The 24,288-nt window shown below is 37.9% G+C and overlaps 2 protein-coding genes across 10 annotated transcripts; both read right to left on the reverse strand.

The window, feature by feature from the left end:
• Positions 1-1,166: 1,166 nt before the first annotated feature.
• LOC111331832 (uncharacterized) lies at positions 1,167-24,236 on the reverse strand. 9 transcript variants are annotated; one of them, XM_088752284.1, is made up of 30 exons: positions 24,085-24,235; positions 22,767-22,813; positions 22,445-22,496; positions 20,103-20,369; positions 19,573-19,711; positions 18,553-18,592; positions 18,356-18,414; positions 17,815-17,884; positions 17,615-17,712; positions 17,337-17,367; positions 14,702-14,814; positions 14,350-14,422; positions 14,148-14,251; positions 13,821-13,893; positions 13,292-13,386; positions 12,999-13,149; positions 11,472-11,681; positions 11,151-11,376; positions 10,872-10,966; positions 10,553-10,696; positions 9,750-9,781; positions 9,253-9,321; positions 8,974-9,057; positions 7,912-8,409; positions 7,452-7,526; positions 4,603-4,716; positions 3,673-4,170; positions 3,212-3,286; positions 2,646-2,759; positions 1,167-2,167 (listed from the first exon to the last, which is right to left on the reverse strand). In XM_088752284.1, exons 4-30 carry the CDS (start codon positions 20,330-20,332, stop codon positions 2,066-2,068), a joined length of 3,612 nt encoding a protein of 1,203 aa, XP_088608410.1. In that variant the 5' UTR covers positions 20,333-20,369; positions 22,445-22,496; positions 22,767-22,813; positions 24,085-24,235; the 3' UTR covers positions 1,167-2,065. The 9 variants fall into 9 exon arrangements, with proteins under 9 accessions (XP_088608410.1, XP_088608405.1, XP_088608406.1 ...); XM_088752279.1 differs by having other exon boundaries at positions 9,732-9,781; XM_088752280.1 differs by having other exon boundaries at positions 9,732-9,781; positions 22,445-22,501.
• On the reverse strand, positions 4,876-7,099 carry LOC148734676 (uncharacterized). The gene has a single exon (XM_088752292.1). It carries the CDS (start codon positions 6,735-6,737, stop codon positions 5,412-5,414), a length of 1,326 nt encoding a protein of 441 aa, XP_088608418.1. The 5' UTR covers positions 6,738-7,099; the 3' UTR covers positions 4,876-5,411.
• Positions 24,237-24,288: the final 52 nt, after the last annotated feature.

Genomic DNA, 24,288 nt, shown 5'->3' on the forward strand with positions numbered 1-24,288 from the left:
ATTTGGCGAGTTGGATTATAAATAACTAGTCAGTAAATGACTCGTTATTTGTATTTTGACTTGCCCTACGGACTCGTCAAAATACGACACAACTCGTAAAAATACTCAGCGATACTACACAACAAGACGTCTGATAAGATATATTTATTATTGAGTACGTAATGTGAACCCTTTAAATCCAGAGTGTTATACGGGTCGCATCGATTTCGCTTCATCAGTATCGAGTTTCTCCTCTCAACGAATTCACGTCGAATTTGATAAAAACCGACCTTTATCAATCCTGCTATTGCTCAATTCGGGTCTGTTGATTTTTGATTAGTCTGTGCTATGCTGTACGTGTTGCGCAATTTCGCTCGTTTGACCGAGAACGGCCTGGTATGAAAAATGGCGGATCAAGGATGGATGAGGGACCGGGTGCTACAGATTCCCCCGTTCCCCCGCCTCTTTCTCCCCCCCCCCTCCTCCATCAGACCTAGCACGTATTTTAATTTCTAACTCGATGTATTGTGTTAAAACTTCTAATGGATCCATGATATTCACTGCCTTGGCTCAACTCATTCGCAGTTTTCAACCTGAAGCGCTGGCCAAAAATATCAAATTCCCGATTCACATTTTTTTTCACTGATAACTTCTTCCCTGATCTCAATCTTATTTTGGAAAGTCGTCAATATTTAGATGTATTAGAGTATCAGATGATAGAAAAGCGTAATTTTTTCTGTGCTTTTATCAGGCGTGAGGGCAAGCGTCAGGTGAGGGTTAAAAATAGGCCATTATAGATTGTGCTTGCATAGTTTTGGCACTAGTTGGAAAAACAAGAATAGTTTTGGCTCTCTTAGCAAAAGTAGTACTGTTAGCATAATCATCATATTTCTGTTTTTGTTGTTTTTTTATTATTTTTATTTGAAGGGAACCTTGCCAGAGTCATGACTTCATTGGTCTCTAAGATTGATTTTTCTCAAGCTCGGTCAGCTTATTTTTAATTCTGTAACTTCTTAAGGAGGAAAGTTACCGTGATACTGAGTCGTTCGTCATCTAGAGGACTGGGCACACCAAAAGTAAATTTTGAGTGGACAATCTGTGCTCAAGAAGAAGCTGAGTGGTCTCTAGGAACATCACAGCCATGAAATAACTGCTGATTCCTTGACCAGTTAAGAACCGACACCAACTAAAATGAAACTGATATTATTTATTGTGTACTAGTAAACTCATTTCGTTAAAAAAAAAAATGCTTTGGTAATCACTTGCAGTAATGTTGTTATAAAATGGTGATTTTTTTGTGTTCTTTGCGCATTTAAGATAACGGATATTTCTGCGGGCCAACCCCTTGAAGAACCCCTTGCGGGCCAACCTCACAAGCAAAGTAAGTGTTTGCTTCCCCTTCAGCCTTGCAAGATCGCAAGAAGCAAAAGCAATGTGCACTGGAAAAACAATTCAGTCGTTCTATAGGTGCAGCTTCAAATTACACATGTAGACCAAGTACTTTAGCAACTCCTGCGATATCGTGGCATAAATTGTTCTTAGATCGCACTGAAACACGAAAAAGAAAAAGAATCTTGATTACAGGGCTTTACTTGCCATTTCCTATATAGTGCTTAATGTTTACAATGTCTTAGAGTACAGTGCATGTTGCACGGCCGAATGTACCCAGAGACGCCCTCCTTGAGGAATGGAGTACTTATGCTAGTATTGACTTCTATAAATCTCTCAAGCTGTTTTGGTTTGGGCGTATCCCCACGAAATAGAAACAATGGGAATTTTAAAAAACCACCATTTTGCTTCACTCACTCCCACTCCTTTTGCCGCTGTGTTCAATAGTCTCCAATTGGCACACACAGAATTATGCATTTTATCCTAGTTGTAGGGACATAGGTAGGTAATCAAAAAATATAGAACCATATCATCGTCGAGCTCATATCCGATTCAGCTATAACGCCATTCCAACTCCTTTCGAAACTAAGTGCCACTAACCAGCTAACTGTTACAATGTGACTGTATGCGTTTGCTACATTTTCGTCAACTAGTCGCCTAGTGTTATATGGGATTCAACTAGCTCCCCTAAAGGCAGTCAAGAATCCCTGTGATTCTTTGATGAATAGGACACGAGGCAACAGCTGTTTTCTTTTCTTTCTCTTTTTCTGAAAATCCTATTCATCGTGGTCTTTTTGAACTGCAAGGGAAGAATAATTTACATGGTAAATAATGCAGAGGAGCAGTGTGATCAGTAAACGGGACTGGTTCAGGAAAAAAAAAAAGGAATAGGTGTTCAGTTAATTTAGTTCTTTTTTCTTACTATTTCTCACTCCATAACTTTGTGATTTCCATTAATTAGTATATATGTTCATTCGACAGAATTGCCAGTTCATGGAAGCTTATTCGGCTCGTTTTTATTAAAACCCAACAAACAAGAGACAAAATGAAAAGTCTTTTGCCATAATTTATCCCGGTTTCTGAATTACAAAGTTAGTCATAGTATGTCGATTATAAATTGATCTGTCACCAGCAATTTTCCAAAATTTGCGATAAGTTTCTAAGAAAAAAATTACACATTCGCACTCCCAGATGCAGAGATGTATGTGAAAGGGTGAGACCGACCGGTCTTCTAACTGAGCTATTAGAGAATTAATTTAATATTTTATGGGACCTACCTTTGTGAAACGCACTTTGCTCGTTGTTTCTGTTACTGAACTGGTGTTCTTCATTCTTGGCAAGACCTGCTTGGAATTGGCATGTTCTGGGGCTGTGGGTGCTAGTCTTAACTCCTATGTAGCAGAGCAAACACGTATTTCGTTAAGAATGAATATCGTCATGTCTTCAGGGCTGCCAAACCTACTTGTTAACAGAAGCGGATCCGTGAATTTTTTATAAAAGGATCCGAACTTCGACTCCGAAAACACAGTTTTTTTTTCTACTAAAACCTAAAGAGGTTGAAAATTTTTCAAGAAAAGACAAATTTGAATGCTTCAAGTTGCGTAGCAATATGCAATCTTGTCGTTGGAAGAAGTTTGGTTTCAGACAAGTGATACTAATACCCAGAGGTCTCAAAGGTGTGGCTGGAAGAGGGTCTTGTCTTATCTATTGGATGATTTTTTTCTATGCGATGAGGAACGAACAGAAGTTTTCTCTGATTAAACAAAGAAGATGGAAATAAGCGGGCAAATTAAGATAGCTTTATTTAAACTGTCCTTTTTCAAGTAGTTAGCTTATTATTTACCTTTTCACAATGACATGTCTTTCCAGTCGCCACAATTGGATCGGAGTGGGTATAACGAGGAGCACCTTCAGGGTTCTGTCCATTTAGACATGAAAATTAATTTTTAATTACCTTTTGTTCCTTGGTTTTTTATTGTTCGTTTTGTTTGAGTTATGGATTTGTTAGTTTTTTCCGATGTTAAAATCTTTTTGCTAAAGGCTCTCTACAACCTACTCTTTGGTCTGTTCTGAAACAGAAAATGAAGCTTTTGAATTATCAGTATTAAATACTATTCGATTCTGTTATTTATACCATAGAAATCAAATAGATCCTTTCGTCAAGAAACAAAGCAGTACATATCCAAAAATCCTAGGTTCGAATCATTTTTAAAGTACTTGGTACTTTTTTTTCAAAAATGCCTCCAGGTGTATCAATACAAATTCAAAAGCTCTTTTTTTGCAATGGATAACGAGTAGCCTTACCGTTGAGAACAGATTTCTGCACAGATTTTCCAACCTGTCAACCTGTCTCTGTCGGTTGGTCTGAAATTGTTGGAGTTCAACAAAATCCTTTTCTTCTTCTTCGGTCATCCTTTCTTCTGCCTTCGCCAAATCCTCAACTCGATGTACCAGATCACCGTGTTCAGCTCTGAGACCATGATATACCAAATCATAAAATTTTCGTCTGACCTCCGGACCGCATTTGCAAGTCTCAGCCACACAGGAGAGAACAGAGCTGTATAGCTTTTGTAAAGCTATACTAACTCTTCTTAAAAGGTCTATCGTGACAGGAACTTTCAGTTTGTCTTCTTTTACTTCTGGTACTTCTAATAGAGACGTTACATTTCTATAAAGGTCCTTGTTGAGGTCTTGCAGCATTTTAAAGATTTCACTCTCTGTGTTTGCTCGTTCCGGTTCAAGATAATTTCTGGCATCTTCTGAATCATCCTCTCCACATGAAATATCGAAATTCTCCAAATCCTATTAAAGTTAACAGAACTTTCTTCGTCATCAGAAGAAAAAGAAGAAAGGTGAGTTGTAATTCATAAAAGCGAGAAATGGTCTCGGTAAAAACGTATCTATTTGGCCGGGCTCAAACTCGTAACAAGACACGCCGCTATCCACAGATGCTTACATTTTTTCTCATCACTAAGACACCTATTAAGAAAAGGAGAATGTACTGACGGTGGAACGGCACCGCGCATTATTCAAAAGTGTGTGATTAAGCCTAAAGAAAATTTTCAAAACAAATATATTTCAATCCTTGTCTATCGTTTCTTGTCTTGCTTTTTCTCCAATTTCGGTCAAACAATATTCATTCTTTCCATGGAGTCTCCTAACTTGTACTTCATTGTATTCAGTCTTTCATATTAGCTAACCGTTCCCTTTCAATTTCAATTTCATGGGACCTACCTTTGTGAAACGCACTTTGCTCGTTGTTTCTGTTACTGAACTGGTGTTCTTCATTCTTGGCAAGACCTGCTTGGAATTGGCATGGTCTGGGACTGTGAGTGCTAGTCTTAAGTCCTATGTAGCAGAGCAAACACGTATTTCGTTAAGAATGAATATCGTCATGTCTTCAGGGCTGCCAAAACTACTTGTTAACAGAAGCGGATCCGTGAATTTTTTATAAAAGGATCCGAACTTCGACTCCGAAAACACAGTTTTTTTTTTCTACTAAAACCTAAAGAGAATGTTTAGAAATACATTTGATAATAAAAATTAACGGTAAAAAACTACGACGTTTCGAAGTCTGCATGACCTCATTATCAAGTAAAATGTTAAAACTGATGTAAAATTGTAGCTCAGAGATTATATACAAATAAAATGTGATAACTTCATTAGAATAATGAGCGTACATTGTTATTGGTGTTTAGCATGTCAGATCGTGCAGTATATGTTTAAATAAATACTTTTGCACGTATTGAGTCAGACTGCGTGTTTAGCTTTGGTTTTTGTTCGCGAATGAATAGCATTTCGTGAATTAGGCAGTCCATTTTTCCGCGGCATTTCTTGAGAACGGAAAACATTTCCTCTAGGCTAGTGGACGCTACACTGTGGGCTTCTTTCAGATGCTTGCCAATGACAGAGGCTTTATGTTCTTCTATGCGTTGATGAAGATGGCGTGTGGTATAACCGATATAATCCGCATCGCACGAATCACATTTAAAAGTGTAAACAACGCATTGGTGGTTAATTAAAGCGGGCTTCTCTTCTTGTATCTAGAGCTTTCCCTCGATCTTACGACTCGTGAAAACTGGTTGTAGGTCAGTTCCGATTTTCCGGCCAAGATCTTTCAGCTGATGTCTTACTGTGTCGGCCGATTTTTGGTCTTTAAATGGTAAAGTTATTCTGACAGGTTTTTGTGTAGCCGCGTCAAGTTCAGTTGGGGTTTCGTGACGGCTTTTGATCGTAGAACTCGTGTACCAGGCGATAGCTGAGTTGATGAGTTTCACTGGGTACTTAAGCTTAGTAAACATCCGCTTGAGATGCTGGCACTCCTTCGTAAAAGATTCTTTCGTTGATGACAGGCGGTAAGCTCGGTTCAGCATTGTATTCAGCAGAGATCTTTTGTAACGCTGATCGACATGGCTCTGGTAATGTAAGAGCAGTCCTGTATCAGTTGGTTTATGATATACGCTTGTTGTCAGGTGGCAACCGTTTTTCTCAATCATCATACCGAGGAATGGAAGCTTGTTGTTTTCAGCAATTTCCATTGTGAACTGTATGGCAGGATGGTATTCGTTCAATGTTGAAAGGAAGGCTGTTGCGGCTTGAATATTTGGCATCGTGGCTAATGTGTCGTCGACGTACCTTTTGTAGAAACTTGGTAACTTGTTGTTGCGATCCAGTTGTTCTTCAATGGAGCACAGGAAAACGTTTGCCATAAGGGGTCCCAGGGGCGAGCCCATGGCCACACCGTCCACCTGCTCGTAAAGTTGACCGTCGAACTGAAATAGCTGATCTTTGGTTGCTATTCTTAAAAGTTCGGTAAGACCTGTCTTTGTGAGGTTGAGACCATGCGTTTCATTAAACCAGTTGTTTTTAAAGGCTTTTTCAGCGATGATCTCAATAGTCTCGTCGAGTGGCACGTTGGTAAATAAAGCACATACGTCATACGACACGAGAATGTCATTCGGGTTGAGTGGTGTTTCCCTTATCACTTCGGCGAAGGAGAAGATATCGCAGATAGTGTGCTGATTTAATGAAAGGGGCTTGAGCTTCTCTTCAAGCCACTTGGCCAGGGCGAAGTTGTAGGTCCCAGTCGATGATAGTATCGGTCGCATTGATAGTTGCTGTTTGTGAGTCTTTGGAAGACCATAAAGGTGAGCAAGCCGGGAACCTTTGCGACAAACTGTGTCAGCAATCGGCTTTGGCAGGATTTTTCTGACGACGGACTCCAGCTGTTTTTCTTTTTGTAGTAGGGGATGGTAGTGTTTAGGAGGCCGGCCGCGTGTTTTTGGTCTTTCTGTGTTGATAGGGGTGAACTTCGTTGTGTCTTTGATGGAAGCATCACTTAGTAGACGGATGTACTCTGTCTTGTCCATTACTACTACGCCAGATCCTTTGTCGGGTTTTGTAATGACAATGTCTTCCCTTCGTCTAAGCTGATTTATGGCTTGTTGCAGTGCTTTGGGTGGTCTTGGGCCTCTCCTTTGAATATAATTCAGGGCAATCGAGCGGAGAGTCGCGGCGGCTAATTCTTTTTGGTCCTCCGGTAATGTGGTTACAAGTCGCCAGTAAGCTTTTTCAAAGCTGGCTTTTACATCACGAGCTGGCACAGGTTGAGCGATGGAGAATTTCAAACCACGGCAGAGAACTAACTTTTCAAAGAATGACAGTCGGTACGATGAGATGTTTATAATGTGTTCGTCATTGTAATGTGTTCGTCATTTTACTTGATAATGAGGTCATGCAGACCTCGAAACGTCGTAGTTTTTTACCGTTAATTTTTATTATCAAAACCTAAAGAGGTTGAAAATTTTTCAAGAAAAGACAAATTTGAATGCTTCAAGTTGCGTAGCAATATGCAATCTTGTCGTTGGAAGAAGTTTGGTTTCAGACAAGTGATACTAATACCCAGAGGTCTCAAAGGTGTGGCTGGAAGAGGGTCTTGTCTTATCTATTGGATGATTTTTTTCTATGCGATGAGGAACGAACAGAAGTTTTCTCTGATTAAACAAAGAAGATGGAAATAAGCGGGCAAATTAAGAGAGCTTTATTTAAACTGTCCTTTTTCAAGTAGTTAGCTTATTATTTACCTTTTCACAATGACATCTCTTTCCAGTCGCCACAATTGGATCAGAGTGGGTATAACGAGGAGCACCTTCAGGGTTCTGTCCATTTAGACATGAAAATTAATTTTTAATTACCTTTTGTTCCTTGGTTTTTTATTGTTCGTTTTGTTTGAGTTATGGATTTGTTAGTTTTTTCCGATGTTAAAATCTTTTTGCTAAAGGCTCTCTACAACCTACTCTTTGGTCTGTTCTAAAACAGAAAATGAAGCTTTTGAATTATCAGTATTAAATACTATTCGATTCTGTTATTTATACCATAGAAATCAAATAGATCCTTTCGTCAAGAAACAAAGCAGTACATATCCAAAAATCCTAGGTTCGAATCATTTTTAAAGTACTTGGTACTTTTTTTTCAAAAATGCCTCCGGGTGTATCAATACAAATTCAAAAGCTCTTTTTTGCAATGAATAACGAGTAGCCTTACCATTGAGAACAGAATTCTCCTCAGATTTTCCAACCTGTCAACCTGTTTCTGTCGGTTGGTCTGAAATTGTTGGAGTTCAACAAAATCCTTTTTTTCTTCTTCGGTTATCCTTTCTTGTGCCGTCGCCAAATCCTCAACTCGATGTACCAAATAAACGTGTTCAGCTCTGAGACCGTGATATACCAAATCATAAAATTTTCGTCTGACCTCCTCAATGCATTTGCAAGTCTCAGCCACACAGGAGAGAACAGAGTTGTATAGCTTTTGTAAAGCTATACTAAGTCTTGTTAAAACGTCTATCGTGACAGAAACTTTCAGTTTGTGTTCTTTTATTTCTGGTACTTGTAATGTAGACGTTACTTTTCTATAAAGGTCCTCGTTGAGGTCTTGCAGCCTTTTAGAGATTTCACTCTCTGTGTTTGCTCGTTCTGGTTCAAGATAATTTCTGGCATCTTCTGAATCATCCTCTCCACATGAAATATCGAAATTCTCCAAATCCTATTAAAGTTAACAGAACTTTCTTCGTCATCAGAAGAAAAAGAAGAAAGGTGAGTCGTAATTCATAAAAGCGAGAAATGGTCTCGGTAAAAACGTATCTATTTGGCCGGGCCCAAACTCGTAACAAGACACGCCGCTATCCACAGATGCTTACATTTTTTCTCATCACTAACACACCTATTAAGAAAAGGAGAATGTAATGACGGTGGAACGGCACCGCGCATTATTCAAAAGTGTGTGATTAAGCCTAAAGAAAATTTTCAAAACTTGTATTTTTCAATCCTTGTCTATCGTTTCTTGTCTTGCTTTTTCTCCAATTTCGGTCAAACAATATTCATTCTTTCCATGGAGTCTCCTAACTTGTACTTCATTGTCTTCAGTCTTTCATATTAGCTAACCGTTCCCTTTCAATTTCAAAATTCTGGGTATCACTAATTCAAACTGTGTTATATGGAAATTTTTGACGCATTGACCAATTGTTACAGGGAAATGAAATCGAAAGTTTCCGTCGACCTTTGACAAAAGATGTTACGTTACCATGTTGATTATCCTACGATTACCAACCTTTTCAGAAGAGTCGTGAAGTCTCTGTTTTATTGTGAACAGTTCCTTTTCCAGTTCGAGAATTATTGTCCTTAATATCTGGCTCTGTTTTATCGAAGGGAACAAAAGAAACAATACTTTTTTTTTGTTTCAATCAAAAGAGAAAGTTATGGATTGAGTCTCTGTCCTTTGACAAAGAATCACATGTTAGGAAAGGAAAGAAGGAAAAAGATCTAAATCAATGAAAATGGCTTTCAGTTCCAACTCCCGATAGCAAAAGGCTTTGTATTATTAACTAACCTCTTTTAAAGTTTGTTGAACTTTTTGCTTCAAAGTCTGCTTTTCTTTTTCTAGCTTCTGGATTCTCGCCTGCAATTGGTTTCACTGTTTATTTGTAAATATAAATCCACTCCAAATTACCTATACTTCTGATAAAAGCTAGAGAAAATACCTTCTCATACAATTTATTTCCTCTTTTGGCATATTTCATTTGTACTGTTTTCCATTTGATATTAGGGGGGACAAATAAAATTTTTGAAAATTCTCAACCTAATGACTTCTTTTATTGGCAGATCCTTTGCAAAGTTCACGGAAGCATTTTTTTGTAAACAATCGACTAAATGTTGGGAAAACCCTCTAAAGGATCGTTTAACCCGAAAGTGAAAGCTTAATTGCTATTATCAGCTTGGTATCCAGATACTGAGGATCGCACTCAACCATACAGAAAAGATTCAAAGAGAGGTTTATATATTTATCCCATTACATTGTCATTCATTTACCTGGTCTGAATCACTTACTTCTGATTTCTCCTTTCTCGATGACAAAAGACCTATAAAGATAAAAACGAACTCTGTATATCTTGCAGGTGAAGAGCTATACTTGCTTTTCAAAAAAAAGAAAAATCTAACTCTTCCTGTTAAAAATTTACGAATTGGTAAATGATATTCAACTGAAAACTATACAAAATTTTTATATCAACCAAGCGATTTTTTTTTAAAGAAGTTAGAGATATAACGAATGAAAATAGCGCATTGAAGATCAATCGAAACATGTGCGCATGTTTTTATCGATATCGCTCACCGTTAACGGTGGCGAAGATTTGCGAAATTATGAACAGTTTTTCTATGGCAAGCAAGCTTTCCAGTGACGTGGTTGAATTAAATCACAAAAATTCTCTTGTAGACTCGTTCTGGTATGCAGTAAAGCACAGACTTCCAAGAAAAAAAGCCTATCCTTCAGAAGGGAATGGTGGCAAGGCTTTACTTATCAACTGCGAAAGAGTTCTACATCTTATCATTTTTGTATGCTAAATTTCCATCTGTGGTAACTTTAAGAGTTTTTCTTTCCGTAGTCACATGATGCCTTTACCAAACATCATAACGGCCAATTACGTAGTTAAGGAGAGGTTACAAACAATATGTTCATAAATCCTATATCTTTACTGCACAGGCAAACCCTTTCTTACTTGTAAAAACAACAGATCGCACTTTCCATCGGTTTACCGGCGTAATTCCACCCGCAGGACGTTGGGAGAACACGAGAAAAGTTTATAAATCACGAGCCGGATGCAAGTGACTTACAAAAAAATTAGGAGTTCTACCTTCAACGGTATCTGGTCCCAAAGGAACACGATCAGCGCTTTCCTCCTCTGAATCTCCAGATTTTTCAGCATCTCCAAAATACTCCTCCTCTGAGATGTGGTAATCTTTCGGCACTTTTTTCAAACGTATTACATCAGAATTTTCTGTCATTAAAAAATAGAGAACCAATGAATTGTGGCAAACAAACTGAGGAATATCTAGTATGTATATCTAGTTGTCCTGTTCTAACGTGTATTAATTTCAGCTTGTTCTAGAAGTGACTGGAGTTACACTACGGACTTAAACATGAGATGCAACAATTAAAATAATGTCTGTTACCAGAACATGTTGTGCCTTCCTCGACAGCTCTAACAAGTTCGTTCCAATCAGTATCAATCAATCCTAGAGAGGTTGGTTCATCATTTTCAGAAAATCTGTCAAGAAAAGAGAAAATTGTACGTGACAATTACGGTATGAATTATATATATTTTTTTTTTTGCGATGAAGAATTTATTTGGTTTCATATTTTTACTTCAGTTTAAAGCAAACATTTTCCTTATTTAAGAAATTCGTATTTATCGCCCTTTCCCTTTAAATTTTTTTCAAAAAGTGAGCTACCTTTTGGTTATTTCTCTGAGATAATTTGCCACCTCTTTGTGGTCATGAGCCTCTGCAACATCTTCTGGTAAAACAGATTCTTTTCTGTATGATTCAAAGATTACCCTCCCAGCCGATGAGGTGAAGATAGAGCGAAGAAGTTCTTCTTTACCAATTTGTGCAGCTGTGTAAACCAAAGGCCGTAAAACATCTACAGGTTCCAAAGAGGCATCTTCATTTGAATTACCTAGGAAAGAAGAATACTCTTAAATCATTCCATTTTTGAGAAGCCAACACCGCAAAATATTTCCAGCTCTTTGAAAAAAGCGAGAACATTTGTACCAGACTGCTGTTGCGGGACATTTTCTTCACTGACGTCACTTTTAAAATGCTTTGAGGCTTCTTGAAAGAACTCAGCCAACTTCCTTTTACTTGAAACGATTTCTTTCATTGCTTCTTTGTGTTGGTCTGTGTATGTAAATATCGTCTCCCCTAAGCTGTAACCATCAGGTGTCACAATCGTTACTGTGACAGGTCCCGGTTTGTACCCAGCTAAATTGTGGATTGAAAAAATAAGTCATTTTTTGGGTATATCCCTGAGGCGGTGAAGCGTTTTGAAACGCGTGGGAGGGGAGCTTGTCTTTTATCAAGGCATGCGTACACCCTTACTTAAATTTTCCAAAATGCCTTTTGCGTTGTTCGTAGGGAAAAGGAAATGTCTATGCAGTCTTTACAGTTTCGCGTGAGTCTGTGACCGATTATGACCCACTTTCCTTTTTCTAGCACAGTCTAAAATCTTCCCGTGTGGTATTCGATTGGGTCCCCACAGACAAAATTAGATCATGTTTAATTTCCTAATTGCTGCATTTGATAAGCTTCTCGAACGGCAGGCCGGAGCTGTGCAAAAAACCGTTTTACAACATATTGCCACAGAGAAGTTAAAGACCTCACAACCTTTTACAAACTGAAGCGTAGGCATTTTAACTTTTCATTTGATTCGTATCTTTCATTTTGTTCAGATGAGAGATTGAGATCATACGCTAGTAATAAAACTGAAAGTTAATAGAGTTAGAACGGAACTTTTTAAGGGAACAGTTTTTTTGACAGGATTCCGTATTTATGGAACAATTTGCCAGATGAGCCGAGGACTGCAAATTTTAGTGTTTCTCTTTTAAGAGATTATGCACTAACTTCTATAAAGATATGGTCTTCGACCCTGAGCGCCCCATACCACCTAGGCTAAAATCAGCAGTTAGTTGGTAAGGTTGCTAGTTTGTAAGTTAGTCTTTTTATAACGGGTTGACTCAGTAACACGCATGGTTCGTCAGTTCCCTTCTAGTCTACCCCACTGCCTTGTTATGGACTTAGATTTTTTTTAAATGTTATTGTAATTATTAATACTGTTTTTATTATTGTTATTATCTTAAGGTTGCTAGTTAGTAAGTTAATCTTTTTATAATGGGTTAACTAGCACGCGTGGTTCGTCAGTTCCCTTCTTGTCTACCCCACTGCTTTGTTATGGACTTGGATTTTTATTGATTGTATTGTAATTAGCAATACTATTATTATTAATATTATTATTATTATTATCATTATCATTATCATGTGATGATGTAATTGCTGGGAAAATGAACTAAAAATATTAATTCGTCAAGCGCGATGCTGACATAAGTATATGCAAAAAAAATCACGAGATCGAATATGTTCATGCTGCGTTAGCGATATTTTCGACACCGAAACGTGAGGGGGGGCTGCGCCCCCCACCCCGTCCCCCCCGGTTCCGCCGCCTATGTTAAAGCAACAAGGGAACTGACAACTAAAACAGCTAAAACTGATGAGACACAGGAAAGAGGTGATTAAACTACTTACGGGGAATTTTCTTTCCATGCATAGTAACAGAACCAAGACCCTCTTCATAGGTCTTCCACGCTTTCACTTCTTTGCTTCCAAATGTCACCCATACAAACTTTACAGAAGGTGGAAGATCTCTTTCCAATTCCAAGTAAAACGGTTCACCACCCTTTTCAAATGAAACGAGAGGACTTTTGTTACAGAAGACAATCCTCCCTTAATCAATGAATACACTTTTATCTCGCAGGTATGAACCCCATCCTTGTCATATTTGGATGGGTAATAAAAATAATTTGCCTACTTTGGCTCACCTGCAAAGGCCCCTGTTTAGGCTCTATTTCTGGCGCATAAGCTCCTTGTCGTTGAAAATGTCGGACGACGGGTAAATCCTGCGACATTCTCTCCACTGCATGTAAATTGTAAATTTCAACATATTATATCAAAGATTAAAGTTTGTGACAAAATAAGGAATCAAGTTCCTACCTTGGAGGGAAATGGGTAGCTTTTAAAGTCTAATTCTTATGCCTTGTACAAAATGAAACATTGAAAGAAAGGTTAATGAGAGGATAATGACAATTCCATGTACGACACTACATTAGAAATTAATCCTTAATTGTGACATGATTTCCGCGGTCCAGCCTTTGATCCTGAGACATGATTGAGACGCCAAATACATAGCGTATTTGGCGCTGACTGCTTTACGAAAATTCTATGCAGGCGCAATTTTAAAACTACGTCAGAAACAACAATATAAGCTACCGGGCTTCGTACTTCTTTGCTTTGTTTGTCACTCTTTTCGTCTATCGTTATTGAGCTTATGCAAGCACAGTTCTTGCTCACCTTCTGACGAACCCAAAGCGCTATCGGAACTTTGCGAGGCATCAGCAGAGGTTATGAGCACTTTGTGTTGTTGCTGTTCAGAAAATGAAAGAGAATTATCTTTAAAGACAGGGGTATCCATTAGTCCTCTTTCAAAAACTTTGTGCAGGGCGCTGCATGGTCAGTTCAAATCCTAGACAGGGTTTCTAACAGGGTTTTCCATAAATGATGAGATCACGAAAACCACTCAAACTAACGAGCCGACCAAACTTTTTATGGAAAAATTGACATGTGATCATACCACTGAACTAAAAACTTAATTTTCAAAAATCACTTTCAAATATTTACCTCACTTTCTTCATTATTTTCTTTAGTAGATGGCGATGGCAATTCTCTAGGAAGACTGGAGTAATCCTTGCGGTCTAAAGAGCTAAAATCTGCTGAATCACCCACTGAGATAAAATAATTTTAACATATGCGTAAACAAATCTCTCGTGTGGAAAAAAAAGGAGACATAATGTTTGAAAATGTCTTTTGTGAGTAAACTTACTTCCTGTATTACCACTGTCGAAAGAATTGGCCATTGTCGTCACTTGCGGTACACAATACTGGGCCACGGACAACTTAAACAAACAAGAAAAAGAAAGATTATCATTCACTTTCACCAAAACATAATCAAAGGATCAAATGCTGATATAGAAGACTTTTCTTGGAAACACAATGATGGGTGTATACTAGCTATTTCAAATAGATAGACCGTTATTCGTGAGAAAACTCAAAGTACGGTAACAAGTAAGGGGTTCAGTGAGGTTTGCTCGCCTGTTCTCATCTTAGGTGTGATTGGTCAGTTCATACTACTGAATTGAAAACTTAACTTTCAAACCTTAGTTTCTACCATTTACCTCACTTTCTTCATTATCATCTTCAGTCGATGGAAAATCTCTTGAAACGGTTTCAGCATATCCAATGAATGGTCCAGGGCTCATGTCAGGGAGGAATTCCTCAAGATCGAAGCCTTACAATACAATACAATATTTTATTTAACCACGTCAACACTTAGTTTTACAACTCGTTAAAACGTGTACGTGAGAGAACAAAAAAAAATTAATAATAATAATAATAATAATTTGAATAGCAAACTTTATTAACACTCAAAACAAATAGCTGTTTACAAGTTAAAAGTAAAAACGACCTAATAGTAGTTCCGATTTCAATTAAAATCCTATTTACAATCTAATCCTTTTCATCATCATCAACATTATTATTGTCGATGCTAAAATAAAAATGCGTCTTTATTGTTCAAGAGATAAAATTACACTAGCCCTAAAATATAATCATAATAATTTACTAAATTCACAAAAAAGTAGAAACAAAAAAAAAAGTATAGATAAAACTTGGTAAAATTCACAAAACTACGTTGGACAAGCGGTAGCGTTGTCGAGGGAGAAGTCCAAGTCTATGATATCGAGGGTTCTTCTGATGGATCGTGATCCTCTCAGGCATAGCAAAGCTGAACGAATGAGCGCAAATGACATCTTGGCTCTAATCCATGACATGGTGCTGGCATAGCTCTCTCCCTTCTTATTTGATACTTACTCATCTATACTTTTATGGTATATTTTACATTCTGTGCCCATTCCACCTGTTGTACTAAATTTTAAAGGCGTAAAAGTTCCTTATTCGACCTCCATGACCCTGTTGGCATAATGACGTTTCTTCTCACTCTCATGCTGCCTGTAAACTTGCTCGGGAGTCTTTTCACGGTAGGATTCTGCATTTGGGTGGCATAACCGAACATCAAAGAATGCAGATCTCTGTCGCTCTCAGAAACCTCTTGAACCGCCGTCCAGTTAGCCCAATGGATGATGCGCTCGACTGTTGTGCGGGAGCTCGGGGGTTCGAGCCCCGGCCGGACCAACACTCAAGGTCTTAAAATAATTGAGAAGAATTTGCTACCTTTCTATAACATCAAGAAATGGTTAGATATTCTAGTCTTCTCGGATAGGGACGAATAAATGGAGGTCCCGTCTCCTGCAGGGTTAGGCGTAGGAGACGTTAATTTCCCACGCACGAGATTACTGTGTGATGGATGTCCTCCCCTGGGGTGGGATGGGCTTACTGGGCCCGCATTAATTGGCGCAAGCTGTTGCGGTGTCCCTGCCGGTCGGTGAAGCTAATAAACTAAGCCTCGGGCGTGTATGTCGAGACGGGCGTCGGGGGCTCTGTTCGCACCCCTATTCAAAGTCTCCCTTGTTATCTGCTGAAGAATCGGCTCCACCTCGACATCACTAGATACTATGCGTAGCAGGTCAGCTTCTAGATCTCGAAGCTCGTTGTGACGTGGAATCACAAAACGACCCCTCCTGCAGATCATCGCATGGTCAACATCAAAGAAATCTCCGCATACGCAGGTCTTCTGTAGATCGAAGATTTCCCAGACATATCTAATCTTGGTGGCGTCTCTAAATTCTCGCTTGCTTACATTGTAGCCCAGATCTTTCATGGGTATAACAATTAGCCAGCTCGAAGCGCCCTTTTCCGATGCTAGCTCTACCGCTCTCATAGGTCTTGATGTTAGGCTGTTCTTGACCGACTCTTATGTCTCTTTTAGGAGCTCATTTTTCTTAGCTTGTGCATGTAATTTTGCAGAGCGCGTGTCTACCGCATCCGGAGGTAGATGGTCTTGAGTCACAATGCGTGTCATCAGGGGTTTTGTGACAGTGACTGATGCCTCGTATTCTATAGATGACAATTGTCTCGAACCATTTCGCCATCAATTTCCCGAAACATCATGTATGGGATGTCTTCAATGGGTCCAAAGAGTAGGGATCCTAGGCGGGCTTCCTGTGCATCCGGGTACTTTTCCTTGAATTACCTCATGACGTCATCATTTAGAGGAAGAACTCCTCCTCCATTATCATCACTAAGATAACACGGAGCAGCGTTGATTTGGCCTCTCATGACAAGATAAGCAAACACTTTAGCTTTATTAGGCCCTTTCATTTTAATAGAATTAGTGAGACGTCTTTGAATCATCCACCCTTCACGCAGTAATAATAATAATAATTGCAATAAATATTTAAAAATAACTATAAAAGATACAAATATTTATATATATATAATAAGTGTAACAATTAAAAGTTATAAAATTCGACAATCTAACTAAATTACATGTATTATGAAGTTCTAACTAGTTCTGATAATTTCCTTAAATAGAAGCTATGAAAAATTATACTTATATAATGATTCTTTAAAAGTGCTCATTGAATTAGATTCTCTGATCTTAACAGGAAGTCTTTTCCACAATCTACTTACAATATTCTAATCTAGTGCCCGTACCTCTAAGATTGTGTTTAACTTCCCTGAGCTTAAAAAACTCACTGATATAACTAATTTATGTCTTTTCTGTAACAATCAGTTTATTCTTCTATTACCTAACAGCGAATATTAGGGATAAGTATACTTTGTGGCGGGAAGTACACTTAACCCTGAAATCACTAATTCTTTTATATCATCCGCTCAAAGTGGAAAAATTACCTTGGGAGTTGTGTGTATTCATTCCGCCATTCTGGATATCAAAAATTAAGAAAGAAATAATGCAAAAGTACGTTAGTGAAGATAGTGTCACATCACCCTCATACTATGACAGGTTTTTGAAAGGAAAGATACTCTAAAAATGCTGAATTTAATGATAATGAAATTTAGAAAACTTAGCAGTCACTCGGTAAAAATTCAGTGATATTTCACAAACCTTTGTTCACTAACTAAGCGATACCTTGTGGGCGCGGGAGAATGTTCAAAAGTTCTCTAAGTACCTCAAATCCCAGATCACTTTTAAAACCAAGTGGATCCGTGGGGTTAAGATTGGACAAATCGTTGAAGTCTAAAGGGCTAAAATCTGCTGAATCACCTACTGAGATAAAATAATTTTGACATATACTCAAACAAATCTCTCTCGTAGAAACAAAAGGAGACAATGTTTGAAAACGTCTTTTGTGATTATGAGTAAACTTACTTCTTGTCTTACCACTGTCGAAAGGAGTGGCTACTGTCATCACTTTTGGTACACCATACTGAGCCAAGGCCTGAAGAAAAAAGCCGCATTTTGCTTCCTTCATTATTCATTATTAATATAGTCGACGATCACTTCGCTTAAGGTTTAAATACATTTCGTTTAACATTACGAGTCTTTTCAATTTGCGTATTGCTTAAAGTATGGTGGAAACTCATGTCAGGGCATATTTCCATCTGGATTTCACCCCATGTGATAGAAATTTTAACTTATTGCTTTTTAGACGTTCATGTACACTTTTTTACGATTCGAGTATTTCGTAGCATATCTGCTTTTTACCTGGACCAGTAATATGTTGGGGATGAGTGGTGCAACAAAGTCATAAAAAACACACCGACGGTCAGACGGTTGCGATCCCTTGGCTTTATGGGTTTCCTATTTTCTTGCGTATGAGGTTACACTGCCCGGGGTGAACGCCGCTAATCACTCTGTTTTAAATATCAAAATCTGCCCAGCTTTTTTAGTAGTAATTAAAACTCCTTACCAGTTGGTAAGGTAGAGGCAACTCAAAATTTAACTGGTTGACTGCAACCTTATCGGCCTCTATGAAAAAAGAGAATCAGTTTTAGTTTTAATGGATTTTTAGGCCTAAATGTATATGGCACCGTTGTACAAGCCAAGAGTTATACCTTAATTGATCCGAACGTAAACTTTAAACTGAACTTTATACTGTAGAGTTACCTGTATTATTCGATGTGTCTCTTGACAATCGCTGCAGCAGCTGAGATGCATTCATCAGTTGAGAAATACACAAAACAATAATACAAAGAACGTTTAAAAAGCGTGACAAAACTATAAATACACAAGCAGTAATATTTTGGGAGATATTCTACAAAATTCCTTTGAATCATTCTCAAGAGCAGAGATATCCTACGTGTTCTTTTCCGACCTTAAGACCCTTAACTTCAAACACTCCATGAGGATTCTTCCATAGCTGTTATAACATTTTCTGGTAAATCAAGTAGGAGAATCTAGATATATTGAGAGAAAACACCCTGCAGCAAGAAGATTATGGTGGAGGACATTCTAATGATAGTTTAATGATATAGTTTGATAGTTTAATGATATATATTAATGATATATTACAATATTACAAAAAATATGCACTGCCCGCAGTTAGCAAAGACTAGTCGAGGCGGGCAGTGTTTGATACGTATATTATAAAATATGAAGTAAAAAGATTTACCGAGCAAGAGATTCAAAATTCTAGACAAATTACAACTACATTAATACATTTTAGATACGGCAAGAAAACAGAACAAGCTGGAGTCTTACAGTTGTGGTATTAAAGTAGACAAATCAATGTCATGAATCGTCATATTTTTCGAGTCTCTGGAGGAGGAAATCATGAATTTTACTCTTAAAGTTGTATTTTGATGGCTGACGCATAGTCTTCTTCCTTAGAAGGGTACTATATCTATCCACAAGCTTACACTGAGACACTAGGTCGCCTGAAGTTGCCTAAACGTATCTCAAGCGAAGAGCGGTCAGTAACAAGACAGAAGCATGATTGACAGGATAATGTTTTACTTTCAACAGAGTTGACAAAGTCAATCGCCCACCGTTAAATCAAATAATCAGCCTCCCTCTTCCCTAATTACAGTTTTTTGGCACACTAAACTGATGATTATTACGTCTGATTTATTTTTTCTATCCTGTCTAATAATAATCTTAAAGACAAAAATCGCATTGCTGAAATACCTCATCCTCAACAATGACTATTATCAGGGCCGAACCACCTCTTAGTCTGCTATTGATGGTTTTGCCATTCCAAATACCGCGATCGCCATTGAAGTCCAATTCTGCCTCATTCTGAGTTTTCCTTGCTGCGCACCAAAACCTTCATTACAATTAAACGCAAAAAAAATTGAATTAGTTAACATTCATTGAAATGACCACATAAAAACTCCTTAGCGTCCCTAAATAGGTCACACACCCTGGAGGAGAAGCAATACCCTAACGGGAAGAACATAACTTGTAAATTTAATGGACAAAGTTTCTAAGAGCATAAACAATCCTTACCATATTTTTACTTAAAAAGATAAATCCGAGCGGAAATTAACAGTACCGAGGTTTAGCCAACTATTCTTGTGTAAAGACACTGAAGTGTCCGTACTAAGACAGTGATAACCCCCAGAGAGCCCAATTAAAACCAGTTTTTTTTAATACAGAAGCGATCAGCTTTAGTTGCTGAGCCAGAAATCTGATTTTTTAAAATAAGTAATAGTAACCTTTTTCCTTTTAAGATGTCAAAGGTTTCTTCAAGTTTCCTTCTTACAGATTCTTCATTCATACTTTTTTGAAAGACGACTTTAGCCTTATAATGCCCCTCATTCTTCTTTATTTGCGCCATTTTCATGTTGTTTGGTGTCAGTACTGCACCGTTTTGTACTTGTACGTCTTTACTTTCGAGAACAGTAACATTTTTCAATAAGATAGTGGAGTTCCTTGGTAAGTCCATATTCTGCCTTCTCGATGCCAACAATGGTATATGCTCCCTGACACAAAAAGGTTCCATGCGATAACTTTGTTAGTCTATCAAACGCATAGAATTTGCCTCGCGTTATTTGAGGTAAATATATGAACCAGTCTCAGTTTGGGTTGCAGTGGCTCATAAAATGTTATCTATTCAAAATTAAAGTAACAAAACAACAAAATGTGATAATCTAGACTAACCCGAAGATATGGTCAAAACTAGTGTAGAGGATAGTTCAATTTCGTTGCGTCAATAACAATATTTCCACTAATTCGGATTTTTCTTTTCACAAATACGTTAAGGATTCAAAGTTTTAGAGGTTAAGTACCCATGCTATCTTCCTTCAACATCTAGTCGCACAAATTTGTGTTTTAATCTGAATGAATAAGTGATCGGAAACCCGGAAATAGTTTTTCTCGTCTCGATTTCTAACTGTCATTTTTTTTTTTTTTTTTTTTTTGCAGTTTCCTTTAAAACAGATATTACCTTTTAGAATGAAAAAAACGATCAAAGTAAAGACTTTGGAGCGACATCTGATACCAAAGTGAGCTCTGAACATTTCGAAGACGAGGATTTTATATTTGCAGACGGCCAAACTAAGAGATTGAAAGCAGGCGCGTGACCATCATTGTTTTTATGTTCAACAAAAAGCTATTTCAAAAAGAAATGGTGTTACGCTTCCGGCATGATAATGTTAGGCCTGGTCGTTACAGGTCAGGAAAATTCAGACCAAAATGAATTACTTACAGGCATAAGAAAAATCTTGGAATTTCACTTTGAGTCACGGGAAGTTTACATCTTTGAAAAAGATACAGGCAAAAGTGAAATTTCAAGTAAATACGAAGTTGTTCATATTATCTTGGGAGTCTTCGTGATGATATAGGTTGACTGTACATTGATTCGCTCAGACGAAGGGCTAACGCTCGAAACCTCAGCTTTTTAACTCTTTACAGTGGCCAAGTTACATTTTCAACTTAGTTGATATAACCAAATTTCCTTGTTACCCCCAATGATGCAACACCACAGTTTCTTTAGAAACTTACCCCCTTATTCATTGTTCTCAATAGTTGAAAGATTCCTGACAGGCATATCCTTCCCTTTCTAATGCAAGTTGAAGTTGAATTGAAATATTGGATGTTGACACCCATGCCCAGCCTTAACCGAGTAACCTGCTTGCAGTTTTGGGTAAATTCAGTGATTCAGCGGGGCGAATATTCGGTCGCCATATTGGACGGGTGGGAGATCTGGTGCGAGTGGCAAGGCGAGGGGGAGGGTGGAGGGGAAATCTCGCGCTCGGAACACAAACTACCGCCTGCAAGCAGGCTATCGCAAAATATAAAAAGCTTTACTGTTTTTGACAAAATGTATCTTCATTCTAACCTCAAATCACAAAATCGCCAAAACGTTCTTCTTGCAATAAATTTGCTTCCCTTTAGTCCTTTCCATGTATTTTTGCGACCTTGAAATTGTGCTCACAAGTTTGTTTTTCCAGCTTGAGGTTGTCTTTAACCTCAGTTAAAGACTCCATTTCGATTGCCACCGATTTCTATATTACTTTAGTCATTTCAGTGCTGATTTATCCGTGAATATTAACATTTCGGCAGGAGAAGAAGGAATTTTGTCTATAATATGCCGTATGCGGCACATGATTAGCAGCCATTTTGAATTCTGGTTTACCTATTTCGAACCAAGCGACCACATAGCTACAAAGGTCTATTGTCGAGTAACAGTCGTGTAAAGTGAATCAAACTGATTTCATGGGTAAACGCTGAAAACAGCGAGGGAGCTGCTTTTGCTCAGAGTAAAGGAAATGTTATTGAGCAAGTAAAATTCCGCGATAAAGCTTCGCAACGGCTAAGCCTTGAGGGGTTACCATGGTGAACTGACAACACCATCACATTATTACTGAAATAAAGTTTGCATCACGGTTCAAAACACAGAAAGCTCAATTTGTGTTTCTTGTCATTATATATGAGTAACTTTTGCATTCGTAACTTACATCTAATACGATTATTGTTTCAACGGTTTGTGAAATGTTTTGTTTACGTTAAGCGGAAGTACATGGCGACCACACTGTAGGTCATATTTTTCTCTTACCTGTTTAATCAATAACTCTGGCAGTTGTAGAGCAATCATAGGAAAGAGGCACCTATTCTTGAACATTGGACAAAAATATGGTCATTAATAACAGACAACAATTGGTTTGGCACTAACTACTTTATTAGATAATCACAAGATTATCCAACGGTAGATGATTGGCATCATTAAGAGTAACGAACAGAACATCAGCTGGGCCACTTATTTATCACAGATTGCTTTTATCTGGCGAGGGATCACCAATGTATTAATGAATTAAAGAGTCCCTTTATCAGCTTGGAAAACGACCCATCTGAAAATATTCACATCACTAGAACCGTACCGTAGCCCCACAAAATTATTCAAGGTCTTGTGATCCACTGAGTTGGTCTGATGAACAAGCAAAAGAAGACATGTCGCCACAAAAACACTCATTTAAGATGGACGGAAGTAACAGATAGGAAGGAAAAAAGTAATTTCAAACTGAATGGGATAAAATCTAAAAAGCAATTCGTTAAAAATGAATCGCTGGGAATTGACATGAAGAGTGGAGACTGGACTTCAGCAAAGCTTTCTCTTTGTTTAATTGAAACTGAAAATCACCTGAGTAGCATTGAATAATCATGTGACTATAACTTAGTAGCTCTCATTATCATTAAGAGTTTTTATCGCATAGAAATGTAGCTCGGTGATTGATTACAGGCAAGAATTCTAAGAAAAAATGGAACTTTCAATGTAAGCACATGTACACTATAACACTTTTTCGTAAAAAGCTTCACCTAGCTTTACATACCATTGACACAGCGAGGAGTAATTGTTTACATGGCTGAATTCTAGTCTTTCGGAACTAATGCGGCCTCGAAATAAAAACTAACAAATTCTACCCTGGCATCATAACAAAATTGGAATATAAAAGCTTATTCTTGCCCCCATATAAGCACAAGGATAAGCTAACAGCTTAGCATGAACCAAGACCAGAGCATAAAGTCAAGAAATAATTTGACTCGGAATGCATTGTATTTAGGATTTCTTTGAGACACTCGTCGGCAAACGAACATTATCGAACAAAAAAATCAAAAAAAAAAATTTTTAATTATGTTATAGCACATCTCTGTTGTCCGCTAAATCCCGGTATTTTCTTTTAGTACGAATTAAGATGAAAGAGCTATAATACGGCGCGTGGAGCAGCCTTTACGAAAGACAACGTTCCTTTGAGATCCTGCCAGTTCACTGCATCGTTTGCGATGTTTACGCAGAAGTCCGCCTTTCACTTATTTTTTTTCCTATGAATAGAATTTCCTCACTGGAAATAATGTTACAAGCAAATTCACATGACAACAAAGGTTGATGCTCGTCTTTCTTGCGGTATTATTTACTTTAGGTTTAGTTTGCGACTGCTCTTACTCACTCGTGTAGGTCTTCGCGTTTGTTCCATGATTCGGTTGTAAGGGCCTAAAAATTTCAACGGCCTACTCCTTTATCAAGAACAATTAATCATAAACAAAACCACCGACCGCCAGGTCGGAGACTCAGGGTCGAATTAAACAAAATTTGTCCAAAGTTTTAAATGATTAGCCTTCAAATTGCACGACTAGAACAGTGCTTTCCAATCTCCTCATAAAAAAACTTCGTTGCCGGTTTGAATAAACTCCTTCTCTTACCTGAGAAAATCTCCGAGTCCTCTAACTATGAAATATGAAGCCAATTAATTCTAGTAGAGTGAACTCAGTCAGAAGTACAACCACCGAAAATGAACTGTGAAGACTGAAATGATCTGATGCCAACCAAGATCTTATAATTCAATGCTGTATGGTCACGCTATCGTGCATTTGAATGAATATTCTGACTCATAAACTAACCGCATA

The sequence above is a fragment of the Stylophora pistillata genome, chromosome 3 (genome assembly GCF_964205215.1).
Source record: "Stylophora pistillata chromosome 3, jaStyPist1.2, whole genome shotgun sequence".
NCBI classification, from domain to species: Eukaryota; Metazoa; Cnidaria; class Anthozoa; order Scleractinia; family Pocilloporidae; genus Stylophora; species Stylophora pistillata.